The sequence below is a fragment of the Botrytis cinerea genome, chromosome 5, assembly GCF_000143535.2.
Source record: "Botrytis cinerea B05.10 chromosome 5, complete sequence".
Classification (NCBI taxonomy): Eukaryota; Fungi; Ascomycota; class Leotiomycetes; order Helotiales; family Sclerotiniaceae; genus Botrytis; species Botrytis cinerea.
The window spans coordinates 954,283-968,458 of NC_037314.1; the positions used below are offsets into that span (position 1 = coordinate 954,283).

General features: G+C 43.9%; 5 protein-coding genes across 5 annotated transcripts; 2 read left to right on the forward strand and 3 right to left on the reverse strand.

The window, feature by feature from the left end:
- Positions 1-2,214: 2,214 nt before the first annotated feature.
- BCIN_05g02610 (hypothetical protein) lies at positions 2,215-3,770 on the forward strand. Its single transcript, XM_024692913.1, has 3 exons — positions 2,215-2,696; positions 2,754-2,803; positions 2,861-3,770. Exons 1-3 carry the CDS (start codon positions 2,557-2,559, stop codon positions 2,869-2,871), a joined length of 201 nt encoding a protein of 66 aa, XP_024548695.1. The 5' UTR covers positions 2,215-2,556; the 3' UTR covers positions 2,872-3,770.
- A 3,074-nt stretch (positions 3,771-6,844) lies between these two features.
- BCIN_05g02620 (hypothetical protein) lies at positions 6,845-8,218 on the reverse strand. Its single transcript, XM_024692914.1, has 3 exons — positions 8,017-8,218; positions 7,801-7,945; positions 6,845-7,715 (listed from the first exon to the last, which is right to left on the reverse strand). Exons 1-3 carry the CDS (start codon positions 8,140-8,142, stop codon positions 7,090-7,092), a joined length of 897 nt encoding a protein of 298 aa, XP_024548696.1. The 5' UTR covers positions 8,143-8,218; the 3' UTR covers positions 6,845-7,089.
- Positions 8,219-8,363: 145 nt separating this feature from the next.
- On the reverse strand, positions 8,364-10,087 carry Bcwss1. The gene is made up of 2 exons (XM_024692915.1): positions 9,634-10,087; positions 8,364-9,575 (listed from the first exon to the last, which is right to left on the reverse strand). The coding sequence occupies exons 1-2, from the start codon at positions 9,818-9,820 to the stop codon at positions 8,587-8,589; spliced, it is 1,176 nt and encodes a 391-aa protein (XP_024548697.1). The 5' UTR covers positions 9,821-10,087; the 3' UTR covers positions 8,364-8,586.
- Positions 10,088-10,208: 121 nt separating this feature from the next.
- BCIN_05g02640 (hypothetical protein) lies at positions 10,209-12,160 on the forward strand. The gene is made up of 3 exons (XM_001559988.2): positions 10,209-10,295; positions 10,351-10,860; positions 10,912-12,160. The coding sequence occupies exons 1-3, from the start codon at positions 10,263-10,265 to the stop codon at positions 11,842-11,844; spliced, it is 1,476 nt and encodes a 491-aa protein (XP_001560038.1). The 5' UTR covers positions 10,209-10,262; the 3' UTR covers positions 11,845-12,160.
- A 3-nt stretch (positions 12,161-12,163) lies between these two features.
- Positions 12,164-13,961, reverse strand: Bcyth1. The gene is made up of 2 exons (XM_001559987.2): positions 13,289-13,961; positions 12,164-13,237 (listed from the first exon to the last, which is right to left on the reverse strand). The coding sequence occupies exons 1-2, from the start codon at positions 13,671-13,673 to the stop codon at positions 12,840-12,842; spliced, it is 783 nt and encodes a 260-aa protein (XP_001560037.1). The 5' UTR covers positions 13,674-13,961; the 3' UTR covers positions 12,164-12,839.
- Between the last annotated feature and the right edge of the window lie 215 nt (positions 13,962-14,176).

Consider the following 14,176-nt stretch of genomic DNA (forward strand, 5'->3'; position numbering starts at 1 on the left):
CTTCGGCGATTCACCTTGTCGATTCAAGGGTTAGAAGGCGAGCAGACAGCCAAGATGTAACCTTACCACATCGCATGTGTCCTGTCTACCTAGCAATATTCGTTCTCAAAAACAAAGGCACAAACCGATAGCCCCTACTTTTGGTCAATGTCAACCTTACTAGATTACTCGGAATTCCGGATACTCGTAATGAGATGAATCAGAGTGGTCGAGGCGTGCACATACCTCAGAGGCATCCAAGGTACCTTGACTTAAAGGTATCTACCGAGGCCGATCACAATCAGACTCGCTGTATCATTCCCGAAATAGCAAAGAATCACACGGGAAGTGTAGGGCATATCCTCACGTACTGAGTTCTTGTTTCAGATGATAGCTGGCCTGATTTCCCGTCTGATGATGATGATCTACAGCATAAACAGCAACTTGTCTTAGTATATTTGACATTGACATGGGAGATCACTAAGCGAGACTTACCCTGGACTGCGGGCGCATAGGGCGTGTATATTCAAAAGTTAGACAAAAGCATGTTCGGGGAAGCCGGAATGTTGCGCCTTTATCTTAGACATTTAAAAGTGGTACGATATAGTCTGGTGAGTTTCACAAAACTCAAATGTAAATTCATTTGCAGTCATTGGAAATTCCCAGCCCTTGCTGACATGTGTTTTCCACATGGTCAGCTTCTCAAACGTCTACTCAGCAATGCTTTTACCCGTAGCTGCATGAGTTCAATGCCTTCAAATGCAGGTGGCCGTTAAAGGCGATTGAATCTGCTGATCCATACTCAAATTGTAATTCGGGTCAATTATTAGGGTTGCATCGGATGCCACACGAACTTCACACCCGATCCGAAAAAGCATGGAATGTAGCAACTCCGCACAGCAGTTGTATCTGTATTGTTACATCCATTATTGCATGCTGAAGCGCTTTGATAAACGTTTCAATAGGCTCAGTGTTTGGTATGATTGGCACGGACCTTTACAAGGTGGATGAGGTTCTTAAAGATCAACCGATTTATTCTCCTTTCGTGATAGATACCACTCGTCCTAATGCTGTTGAACCTGGGTCTGCGATATACAAAAGAAGAATTGCAGTCGACTAAAGGATCACAACAGGCTATTGATTGGTGGGCTGGGGGGGTTAGAGCTGAACGCTTGACTACCGGCATCGATGTGATTTTATGTTGACTAAACCCTACATGCTCAATTTTCGGATTTACTTCTTCATTGGTATGTTTAGTACATACGACGTTAGCTGACAAAGAGCTGATCCGTTCCAAGACATGGGAGGAGTCTTGCAGCAGACCGGGACCAGATACAGAGCTACCATAGTAACCATAAGATCTCTCTACCTGTAACAGGACTGGGGCTCGTTATCGGAAATTAATCCGAAAGACCCGGTAGTGAACCATTCGCCTCATTCACCACTTGTGACCTGAAGCATCTTGCAAATTTCGATTAAGTGGTCAAAACGCCCGAACTCAAACTTTAAGCGGAATAGCCGATTCGAAAGCTTAAAGGAAGGTTTAACGACAAACGGTTTCTCTCATGTTCGATTAGGCATTATGAACCCTGGTTTAAATGCTTGTCGATTCTGAATGATGAGCTTCCCACTGCTCGCCCCTTTTTTCCCTCTTGTGGCTGATAGCCAAGGCCGTTAAAGCTCAATATATTCCTAGTTCATATTCTTCAAAACCTAGATATATCTCTCAACTCAGCCACATAAAGAAATATCCGAACGATATATTGAAGACAAATCCATTTCACTCCATCATTTTCTTGTACTTATACCTTGACCTGCTACCCCTGCCCGGCTTCCAATCTCCTCTGCCGCTACAAGCGGGGAAGTTTGTAGATCTACCAGACAAGCAAAAAGGTAAATACAGACTTCCCAAAGTCAATTGCTTCTCTGTCAATTAAGCCTCTTCACGGCTTCGGTGAACGCTACCCCTACGGCCCAGAATGCCTTCGAATGACCACTTGACTTCAATTCGACCTGGAATTTATGATGCCAACCAAACACGCCATCTGCCGCGAACTGATCCACTACTTGGATCCTCAAGGTACCCGACACCATGGATATGGTATATGTATCTATCTGCAAGGGTTTGAATAGTCTTCAGGGCCGACCATGCTATTTCTCGTAACATCATCCGAACTATTCTTTCCCCCTCAACCTGACTCCACGTATATGCAAGCCACGCCTGTTTCGTCAACCGGTGTTCACATTGATTGGTGGGTGCCTAAGCGGGTAATCGTTTTTCTCAATTCTGCTATTTGACCAGGATTTAACGTGTTCCGCCCTGTTATTCATCGCTTATTCCTTGATGGTGGCATTAAGCAAGAGACTGTTTTGCCTTGTAGGCTTGCCTTGCCTGTGTCTTACCGGGAAGTTGCCATCTCCGCTTTTCGTCTATCCGGTGTTCAAGGGCTCTTTGCATATTAATATGGACTTGCCACCCGAAGCTCTATATCCATCGCATCCCCCGACCCTCATAGCTTTTGACACTAACACTTCACAACTACTATCAATCAACGAACAATTTCTCACAGAGCTAAGATGGAGACTCAAACTATCGAGTTCACTGTTGAACAGCTTCTCGACTTACACAGATATTGGATTACAGAACTCTTTATCATGGACAAAAAATCCGAGGAGGAAATTGTCAATTTGCTTCATCATCATCAGATCAATATCACGTGCGTATATCACCTGAACTTTCTTTTTCTGTTCATTTACTAACGGCTTGTTTTTAGTTCGCACACTCTTCACTCTTATCTCTCAAATTGGAATCTACTTACTCCACGTTCGTATATCTTATAAGATTGGCTGTCGTTTCCAACGCTAATTGGCTCTTGTTTAGGAAAGCGATGATGATTACTCTATCATATCTGCAATCAGCTCGCAATCAGTACCTGAGAGTTGCAAACAATAGCCTCCCCCTCCTATTCTCAACACAGGGCCAACTACGATTATCTCAAGTTATGCCACCATACTCAGCACAGCCATTACTGCACTCACATCCAAAAATTCTTACCTCATCCCTATCACCCCATCACAGCCAGTCTTGGGAGGTTTAGGCACTATTCCCAAGTACTCAATATGCGTCGAATCTTACTCGCTCAATCTTTAAGACTACGATTGAAGAGCTGTCGATTCGGAAAGCCCACGGGAACTATGGAGGGCGATGAAAGGAACCCGGAAATACCCGCTTGAGAGCTCTATGGCTTTGAGAGAAATCTATACGTGCTGCTTCGGCGAGGAATGGGGGATTGGAAAAAAGTGTTTTGTTTTGTCTTGATTTGTGATTCTTTTATTTATTTGATATTTCTGGGACTATGTAAAAGGGGATCACGGTAATGGGCAACGGAGTTTTCATTCATTTGCTGTTTCACCCGCGGTTGTGTGTTATTTTACATTTTAAGGCTGGCGAAGGGCGATTGGCGATTGGCGATTGGCGATTGGAGATTGCGATGTGATAATGACTGCAAAAGGCTGGATGACCAGGATACGGGGATATAAATGGTTCGTAGATGCCATGGCGCTGGCAGGAGTACTGCAGTTTGGAGTTTCTTCATATGGGTTATCTGGACGGATCTGGTCAGATATATGTTGATCTGAGGGTTTTCTTCCGCGCTTGCCGGAATTATATAGATTGATATCACTACATTTCTTTCCCTCGCTATAGCATAATGTGCGTATAACTTTTTTGTTCCTTTTGATATACGGTAGATAGCCTGCGCAATACCAAACGAGATCAGATCGGATCACCACCTTGAAAAGTTTATATCTGTCGTGTAACATCGTCTACTGGAATCCAGACACCAGTTGCACTGCATATTCTACCGCTCTGCCCATCCTCGTAAGTTTCACGAACATAGCGTAGCGTAGCATAACATAGCATAGCATAACATAACATATGCATGTAAAGTCAAATCTGTGCCTCAATCTAGCCCCCACTCATCTCCACCTCAACCTTACCGGATTATTATGTTGTTTCCTTTTGTCCTCCACTTTTACAAACGTGAAGTGATTGATATCTACAAGTAATTCCTTTTTAATTCGTACACCCCACTATCCCACGAATTCCATCACATGCATGCACATGCGCGTCCTACAATCACCATGAACCCAAGGCACACGCATCCACGTCATATTCCCTCAAAACAAACTTGATCATCTATTCTCGGACCTACTTCCGAAACTCATTATCATATTGAGGCTTCAGTTAATGAGCAGACAGGTCGATTGAAGAGCTGAGCTATGGTAATTATTATGTGATAAAAGTGGCTGGAGAAACGTCAGCAATAACCTTGCGCGAGTAAGCATTGCTTTTGGAGGGAAATGAATCTACTAGGAAGATGATCATGGCCCGGGGGGGGGAAAGAGAAGCCACACGTCCAATCATTCAAATCTACTAAACGATTGATAACACTACCTAACATCAGTACTTTGACTGTGCATCAGTATTAGATGGGAAGTCAACAATAGGTAATCCAACGAACGTGTGTAAATCAATACAGTCGAAGATTATAAAATGTGGTGCTCAAACACTGACTCGAAATTTTGATTGGTTGGTTGATTTGATATGGAGTGCTGTGATGTCTTATGTGATGAAGGGGTGGAGCGTGGATAGCCGAGACTGTCCAAGGATTATGATGGGTTATATGGGGCAGATGTAAATTTTAGCGGCTTGAGATATTTACTCAACATCGGGATGGAGATGGTACACCTTCTTTGGTATGAACGGTTTATTTCAAAAGCTTTGAAGTGCGCACTTTTTGATGAATTGCTTGCGCTGGGAATTCCTCTTTGAAATTTTTGGGCATCTATGGATTGTGACTCAGTACCTACCTATGCGTGGTCATCAATTGATCAGACTGCACGAAGGACAAAAAGAGTTACATGATTGGATGATTGTACGACTTGGATCGGCGGCTCACCTCCCTATCTCTGAGATGGATGGATGAGATTCACTATCGACGTTAGATGCTCATTGTTTACTGACCCGCAATCAAGCAGATTGAGTGAGCTAATATTCATGCAGTACCCAATTTGGACTTGTTTTGTTGCATGGGCCCTTGATCATTTCATTTTGGGACTTGGTTGCCTTTGAGCCATCCCCTTCCCGGAGACACAAGTGGTGGATAACCCAAGCTTCCGTCGGACCGGAAGTTTAGTCCGAAGTTTGGTACGACTGTACCGAAATCAGCAGACATGTGCACACGCGCGTGGTAACGACTCATTTGTGAACCTTGCAGGTACGACCTCGAGTCTCAGCGCCAAATACCACCTCCAATCAGATACCCGAAATCGTGCTAGCACCTTGTTTTTATCATGCTCTAGAAGCAGACAGGGCATAGTACGTTAAGTATATTTTTGCTGTTACTTGGCATGTCATTGATTTGAGCAAATCGTGCACTCGTTGGAGTTCTGAGTGACTGCATGATGCACATGAAAATCGTGAGTTTGAAACAGAGGAAAATGTGGCTTGCCGGTTTTATGATTGTAGAGTTCGGTGAGAGCAAAGTCTTCAGACAAGGTGCAACCGCGACCTATTCCAAGAGCATGTTTCAGTACCTTGCGCCCGAAAGAGTCGAGCACACAGACAAGAGTCTCAAGGCGAATGTTTGACATATGGGCTGTTGTTTTGCGTTTTTATTAGCAGTCCTTCGTGGAAGGCCCCGAGGGTTACGGGAACTATGGGGGAGCTTTATCAACGATAATCCGAACTGCTTTTGCAGAACCTCGACGGAATCTGAGGAGTTCATAAAGACTTTACGGCTAATTTGCTAGAAAAGCACATACTCCCTGAAGTATGTATTATGGATGATCACTAGGATGTTGGAGATACTACCGATGGCACAGATGGACATTCGAGCCGTGAGGGAGGAGTTGGCGCAACTTGTCTGAGGAATATTTTGGATAGGTACATGCGCTACGTGGACTTGGTGAGTCTGTACTTTTAGTTGATTTCCTATACTTGAGATTTAGGAGTAGCCTCCGCGAAAAATTACGCAAGCACTCTGGACTAATTTAGCATAGCTGACATTTCGAACCTTTGGAAAGTTATAGCAATGACTCGCTACGGATTTGGGAAAAGGGATGGTTTATAGGGGTCCTGATTTTAATACTTTAATCAGCAAATTACTCTCATACCCTTCAATATCTTCTAATTACTTTTATGCTCTAAAATTGAAAGATAATTTACTCTCGTACCCCTTAGATTTTATAATAGATTATATAATGGAAAGATAAGATTATATAAAAGAATCTAGTCTTGAAAAACTAGAATCTAGCATAGAATCTGAAAAACATGAGAGTAAATTATCTTTCAATTTTAGAGTACAAGAATAATCAAATCACTTTTCAGAGGCATGAGGGTAATTTCCTGTATTCTAATTATAAATTCTTATGGAAATGACTTCGAGATTCAAAAATCAATAAGGTCGAAACTCGACTTGTCATTTGAATAGTCGAATTTGCAATTAATTTATTCCAATTCTTTTGGTTCTCAATGGCTTTCTTCAACAAAGTCAATAGTTTTGCTAGTCTTCATCTGTATATAGTTCTATCTGTATTTCCTCATGGATCTTTGAAGGGAGTCGTCCTCTGATGGAACATTGTTTCGATATACATGTTTTGCCGATAGAAATCCTCGAAAGTTTCAGAGACTTCCCAATAAACCATTGTCATCCTCTTGCTTGAATTATTTGAGGTACTGCATAGTATTCATCGAATGCTTCTTAGCAATCTTCATTTAAGATTTCCCTGTGTAGAAGATACTTCTAGAGGGAGCCATATTTCTAAGAACCTTAAAGTCTCGAGGAACTCATCCTGGACTCGATGACGATCGAACATTGAAAGCAGCAGCGATCCAACAGATGGTTGAGATATAGTAGGAGTACTAGGAATACAGATGATTAAATATGATATTCCGAAATGTACGATAATCTGAAAATTGCTGTACTCCTGCGCCACTAGTGCGACGTCGATCTATATAGCTCCGCTATCAGTGTCTAATCCAACTCCATTCCCAGTCTGATATTCATTCCCTCCTATCCCAAAATTTTACACCATGATAACCAATCTTCAAATACCATTTTGGTATAACTTCCCTCCAGCTTTAACATCAAACTCCGTAGCCTCTTTCAACCCACAACTGTCAAAGAGATCTCTTACTGCCACTCCATTACCCTTCGTATTCCCATTCTCTAACAACTCTTTGTATGCCTTTCCTACACTCTCAAAAACGGCACCTAGTGCTAATGTAGGCGTAATAACCAATCTATATCCACATTCCCTGGCTTCCTTGACACTCAACACTGGACTCACACCACCCGGTACACAATTGTATAAACACGGTACCCCCTTCTTCCCAAATTCCTCACATACCCTCTTTGCATCCTCTGTATCTCTGACCCCTTCCAAAAACACCACATCTGCACCCGCATCTACTGCCGCATGCAAGCGCAAAGCAGCTTCATCATAACCCTGATCGGCTAACGCATCAGTTCGCGCAATAATCACAATATCTCTTCCCAACTCATGGCGTTTGAGAGCTGCTGCCCGAATCCTCGAAACGAATTCTGTGAGTGGAACGAGTTCTTTGTTGCGTAAGTGACCGCAACGTTTGTTGACGACTTGGTCTTCAATGTGCATGGCGGCTACGCCTGCGGAAATATATGAAGCGACGGTGCGAGATACCATAAGGGGACCTAAGAATTGTTAAAATTACATGATGAATTTTGTAGATACTCGCAACGCTTGATCAAAAAAGGGGGAAATTGTTTTTTTACTGACCTCCATAGCCAGTGTCTGCATCTGCGATCAATGGGATATTAGGGTCGATGTTGGCGATCATGGATGCATTATCTCGCATATCATTCATCGTGGCGACTCCTAAATCTGCAATACCAAGACACGACATAGTTGTCCCGGCACCTGTCTATTTTTGCCATCGTCAATTACTGTTTTGAGAAATGAAATTAGAGCAACGTTGAATCGGTTGAGAAATACCATGTATAGAGTCTTGAATCCTGCATTGAGCGCAAGACGCGCTGTGAAGCCATCGTATACGCCTGGACAAACAACAACTTCACTCTCATTAGCTAAAAGAGCTCGAAGCTTGGCGGCGGTAGTCATATTGTATGGAACTTTATTTCGTCTATCGATTAGATTTTGAAGGAATCCAAATTGACGTTGTTCTCTTAAATGTGCCAAAGCATAATTCGTCGCAGGGTTGATCACCGTAATTGACATCACCGCCTCCGATCACGGCGGCGGTGGGCTTTACGCGAGTCACTAAAAGGGGAATTGTAAAAGCCGAATTTTGATATTCAAAATTCGGATTTTGTATGACAGCTTGAACCACAAGATTTGTAATCAAATATCCACTTCCAGGACACATCAATCGGTTGGTGCGGAACCTCGATCATGATAAATTTTACCCGTGCTGCTCCTGTGACTATGAAAGAACTCTATAGATTTATGACCCGCTCCAATTCCCGTTCCCACCCAAATCTCATAAACTCCAGTGATATCATAGCCAGATTTCTCGGAGACGCCTTCATTGGACAGTTTCATCATTCATGAGCTTTCTTTCATTTTTCCGCAAGTAGAGCACGTCCACCATTGATTTTCCATTTTGGTACTGCACCATCGACAAGTCCACATTTGCGGTTGGGGTGGAAGAGGTCTAGCTGCGGTTTTCCTCTCAGAATTTCGATCAATCTGCTTCGTGATGCTTTCTGGCCTCTCGGTAGTGCAGGCATCGCAGCACAAAAAATCGATCGGGTTGTGAAGTATACATATAGTACATGTCCACCCTGTCAAGGTAGGTGCAGAGTATACTGGTCCTTGTGCTGGCTCATTTTGAGGATCTTTTAGCTTTGGGGGCGATTTTGACTTGATTGAATTTTCATCTGATGCCCGACCCCCAATATTACCACCGCTAGTTCCCGCAGGGTTTTGGACAGAAGGAGGAACGTAAAGGTCTCCGTACTCCTTCTTCTGATCTTCCCGAACAAGCTCCCACATGGCCTGAGCAATGGCTGCGTCGTTAGCCAGATCTTCTTCTGCTAGAGTTTTGAATCCATTGTGCGTAGCTTCATCGGCCAAGTCTTTTATCTCGATAGGATTCATCCTGCTCTCTCCACAACCTTTGAGTACTTTGTTTCGACGTTCGATCGCATCTACGATAACCTTCCGAATATCAGTGCCATATGGTACTGGTCGACCTCCCAGCTTTTGATCCGATCCCTTTGGAGAGTTCTGTCTTTTTTCCGCAGCTATGCGGGCGAGACGTCTAGCTTCGTGTCGTGGTACTCTGCGTCCACCCAAACTTTTTCCTTCTGACAGGAAACCTTCTCCAGTATATCCTTTGTTTACCAGACCTTCATGCTCCTTCCGTAGCTGATCCCATAAAGCATGAAATTCTTGATTGTGCGGTCCGATCTCGTTATGACATAATTCATGAAGCATTGTATCGACCACTTCCTCTATCGGCAGAAATTGATTTTGATCTCCAGGATATCTCAACCGTAGACATATTTTCTGCCCTCTATTCACATTAAGACCTATTTCCCAAGGTGAGTTCTTTTTACCGCTGCAAATCGTGCGAGTAGATTAGCATACCTAGTAGATTTTGCTGGTCTGGGTAGAATTCTGTTAAAGTACCTACGCGCCAATGACGTGCTCTCATGATAGGTTTGACTAACGACGCAATCTTCTTTAGAGAATGAAGCGCTTCAGCTTCTCGTTTCATTCCTTTTAAGTGAGAGTATGACGATATAAGTGCATCGCGTTCAGTATTAGTAGACATTTTTAGAAACCAGCTAGCAAAACAGTGATGAGGGGGACAAGTATTCCTTTGGTGGTGGAAGTATATGCATAGATCCGTTTAGAACTGCTCTAAGATTGAGAGGAAACGGTTTGTCGATGTGTACGCCCAAATGAAAGGTCCTAGAAACGACTAGAAGGAAGACTTTCTTGGTAATGGAAGGTACCTAGGTATCCCGTCGTATCTGAATTGTAATCACGTAGGCAAACACAAGGCTGACGCGCCAACATATTCACATGTTCTTGTCCCGCATTTCGATTGTGAGGATTTAAATGGGTTAGATTTTGCGTGTCGATAAGATAAGGCTCACAAGGCTGAAGATAAATGATGTCGGCCGAGCTTTCCTCCCCACACTTCAAGCAAGTTTCTAGGTCAAATATCAACAAGCCATTTGAAAGTAGATTTCATCAGAAAGCCGTTCAAAATGTCTGCAGACGATCAAGTATTCTTCGATACAGTATGTATTCTGTCTCATCCAAGGTCTACAGCTGCTTATAGGCATGTTCTAACAGTTGTCCTCCGTACCGAATGATATCAAGAAGTACAGCAATGATGTTGCAGATTACATCGAAAGACATATTGACAAGGTAGCTGCATCAATAAGAGTGTCTCTCGCCTCTGCAGAATGGATCCCCTCATCTGCGCGACCCAAACCGCCGCCGTCAGCTCGGACTATCGCGGCGTCTCAGTCAGTATATACTCGGATCGAACAATGGGTATCAAGGAACAAACTCCTCACAGGAGCTATTGTCGTAGTAATGGGCGGAGTGACGTATTATGTCATTAGAAAGAAGTCAAACTACCGCAAGAAACGCAGGGCCAAGCGGGCAGCGACTGGAGCTAGACAAGAAGTCGTAGTAATTGCAGGATCCCCATCAGAACCGATAACGAGGTCGATTTCTTTGGATTTGGAGCGCCGAGGATTCATTGTTTATGTCGTATGCAATACGATAGAGGAAGAAGTCCTAGTACAGAATGAATCCAGACAGGATATTAAACCTTTGATGATTGATATCGTTGATGTGAGTTTGCAATAATTGTCACCTGAGTGATGTAAACTAATATTATTGTAGCCGTCAAGTGCCTCTGCTGCAATCGACAGATTCACGGCGCATTTACGAGCACCACATTCCCCTTTTCACGGTGGCAAGACTCATCACTTGATCTTCCGATCTCTTATTATCATTCCTTCACTTACTTATCCATCTTCTCCGATCGCCACTCTGTCGGCGTCGACGTTATCAGACCTCCTCAATACTCGTCTATTGAACCCCATCCTCACCCTTCAAAACTTTCTTCCCCTTCTCACGGAGTTACCATTTCAGAGAACTCATAGCAACAATATTCCAAAGCCTTCCGTTTTGGTTTTGACTCCTAACATTATACCGTCTCTCTCACCTGCATTCCACGCTCCCGAGTCCTCCACCACATCCTTCCTCAAAACATTTACCCAAATTCTTACAACCGAGCTTTCCCCTCTTTCCATCCCCGTGATAAACCTCCAGCTTGGAACTTTCGATTTCTCTTTCTTCGGACCTAGGAATCAACTTCAATCATACCGGGGTCGCTCTCCTAACTCAGATTGGGATTCATCATCCCGGCACGTATATTCACGCAATTATGCCGCCGTGAATCGGTCAAACATAGGGGCAGCAATGGGTTGTGGGTCACAAAGTGGAGGCTACGGAAAAGGTAGTAGTCTCCGGGAACTCAACAATGCAGTCTTCGACGCTATGGAAAGAAAGAATGGTGGAATTGTTCGAGTGGGTATGGGAAGCAGCGTGTATGGATTCATTGGGGCATGGGTGCCTCGGGGATTGGTAGGATGGATGATGGGAGTTAAGAAGTTCAAGCCAGAACCCGCGGATGAACTTTCTCACACAAACATACCTGGAAGTTCCAGCACATCCAGCTTTGAGGGCAGACCTTTCACGCCCGAGAGTAGCGAGATGAGCGGGGGAGCTGGCTTGGCTGGAAGCGACTACATTTCGGTTACGAGTCAGTAGGGAAATTAGGTCGTCGGATGTTGGCATTTGAGAGGGTATATAAGGACATGTTATGGAATCCAATGGGTGGATTGGATCATGTGTTTGCTTTTAGTTTGCATCGTTGAAATCTTGGATTGTGAGACATGGCGTTTTGGGGATATGGAATTCGGACAGGCGCAAACATCTCCACTTGTAAACATAGGCAAGTTATTTGCACTATCGTTATTGATTCTTACAAACTGGACGAAGAAAGCGCTCCTCACAGACAAACATAGTAATGATTTAACGATCCTGTAAATCCAAACGTTCTCAGACATTCAAATGCATAAATTCATTTTGGAGTGTTATTTATCTCTTCCATCGCATACTTCTCCTCGATAGTACTGGCTCCAACAAAAACCCATGCCAGTTCTTAATTCATGGAATATAATTTGCATTGCGCTATTGGTAAGTCTAAATTCGGCATGAAACAGGCTTGATATTCGTTATGATCCAAGCCAGGCCGTCCCCGTGCCTGGGAACATCACGATGTTCCAGACCGATGTGGTTGAGATAATCATCCCATGTAGAAATACAGATGACAGGAAGGGAATTGATCAACACTAAGCCATTGAGCTTTTCCACTTTGGGGAATGTTTGCATGACGCAGCTCGCTCTATTGGCTGAATCGCTCGGTACCCTGTTCAGAAAGTGGCTGGTAGTGTCCAGCTTTTTAGTCGTGTCTCAGCCTTGTTGTGATGAAGATGGCTTTCATGCATATGTTGCGGGAAGGATGGGGCTTGCCTTGCATGACAGACCCGTTTTCTTTGTTAGTAGCGGTGAGATGGCCAACGAGGTCGATATAATTTTGATGGGTATGGAGTGGAAGGCCTGTGTAACCCACAACGTGGAAGTCTATAGTACGGAGTAATTTGTCCTGGTGAAAAATAGCTCGAGACCCCATAATTGTGGTTCATCAGGGTTCCCCTCATGAGCTGCATATGAATTGAGATTTGGTTTCGCATCGCATATCTTTAATGTCCGCGCCCACGTTGACCCCTTTCGCCTCCACCTCCCCTTCCACGATAGCTAAAACCACCCCTCCATCTTTGTCTAGGTCGTCCTTCTCCAAATCCTCTTTCTCTGTCCGCTTCTCTCTCTGCATTTTCTCTGATTCTCGCTTGTTCTTCGGCAACTTCTTCTGGATCCCTCTCGACCTTGATAGTTGGCTTCGGTAAGTCAGAAGGCCATCTGGGATGAGCCTTTTTACATTTGGGTCCATCTGGACAAAATCCTGCTAGGTAGAATTCGCACAATGCTTTGCGAATGTGCTTTTTGGAGCACCTAGGACCCAAGGGACAAAATCCCTTATCATAGTGCGGACAATTTCCCATTTTTGAGGCCGGATCAACATGTAAATAAAGACACTCGTCTAGACTGGTTAGTGTAACTCTTGGGGCATCAGATAGCCATACGAACGTACCTCCATTAGAGCAATACCCGTTCTTTACAAAGAAGTTGCATTCCGGCATCTTCCTCAAGTTGAACTCGTGAAGAAACTCACAGGTTTCACCTTTTTTGCAAAGGCCCCTCAGCCAATGTTTGCAAACCATATTGTTGAAATTCCACGAGTTGTTGGGATTGGCAGCATGCTTATCAGGGCAATTAGTACCAAGAGGACAGTGCCCTTGAAGGTATGCTTTACACGTAGGCCGATCGGGCGAAATACCCATGCGATAGTTGTTAAATAGAAAAGGTGTGAACGAAAACTTGTATGCTGGAGCTTTGTGATTTAGAATTTGCTGGGCTGCAGAAGCTGAAGCCTGTGCTGAGAAAGCACTAGGTTTCTGTTGTAGTATTTCAGCCATGTTCGCTATCTTATGGATCGGCCGAGAACTGGCGTTGTCGTTGCTGATTGAATGGTTTGGCAATATGATCTGCCGGAGGGAGCGAAGCAGGCGACTTATGTAGATGATTGCGAATCTGGTGAAACTCAATGTACGCGTTGAGCCTTGTTTTATTAGACAGGCAGACTAGAATGTGCCTTGAATTTACCTGGACAGTACGATATGTATTATGACTGAAAGAGAAGATTCACATTATATGGATCAGTATCCGAACCTCAACTTGCGTGTGGGTGTACAGAAAGTGAGAACTTGAAAGAAATGACCTGGTGATGTCCAGAGAGATTGATTTCTTGACAGCCTCGCGTATTAGTAATCATGATCCAGAAGTCATTACTACCAATGCGGTTAGCGACAGCCTATCATAACTGTGAAACTACGAAGTACACGTACGTAGGGGTAACATACCACCGCATCTCGAGCTGCATGTTAACCCAAACATACATGAATTCGCAGGTGGATGGATA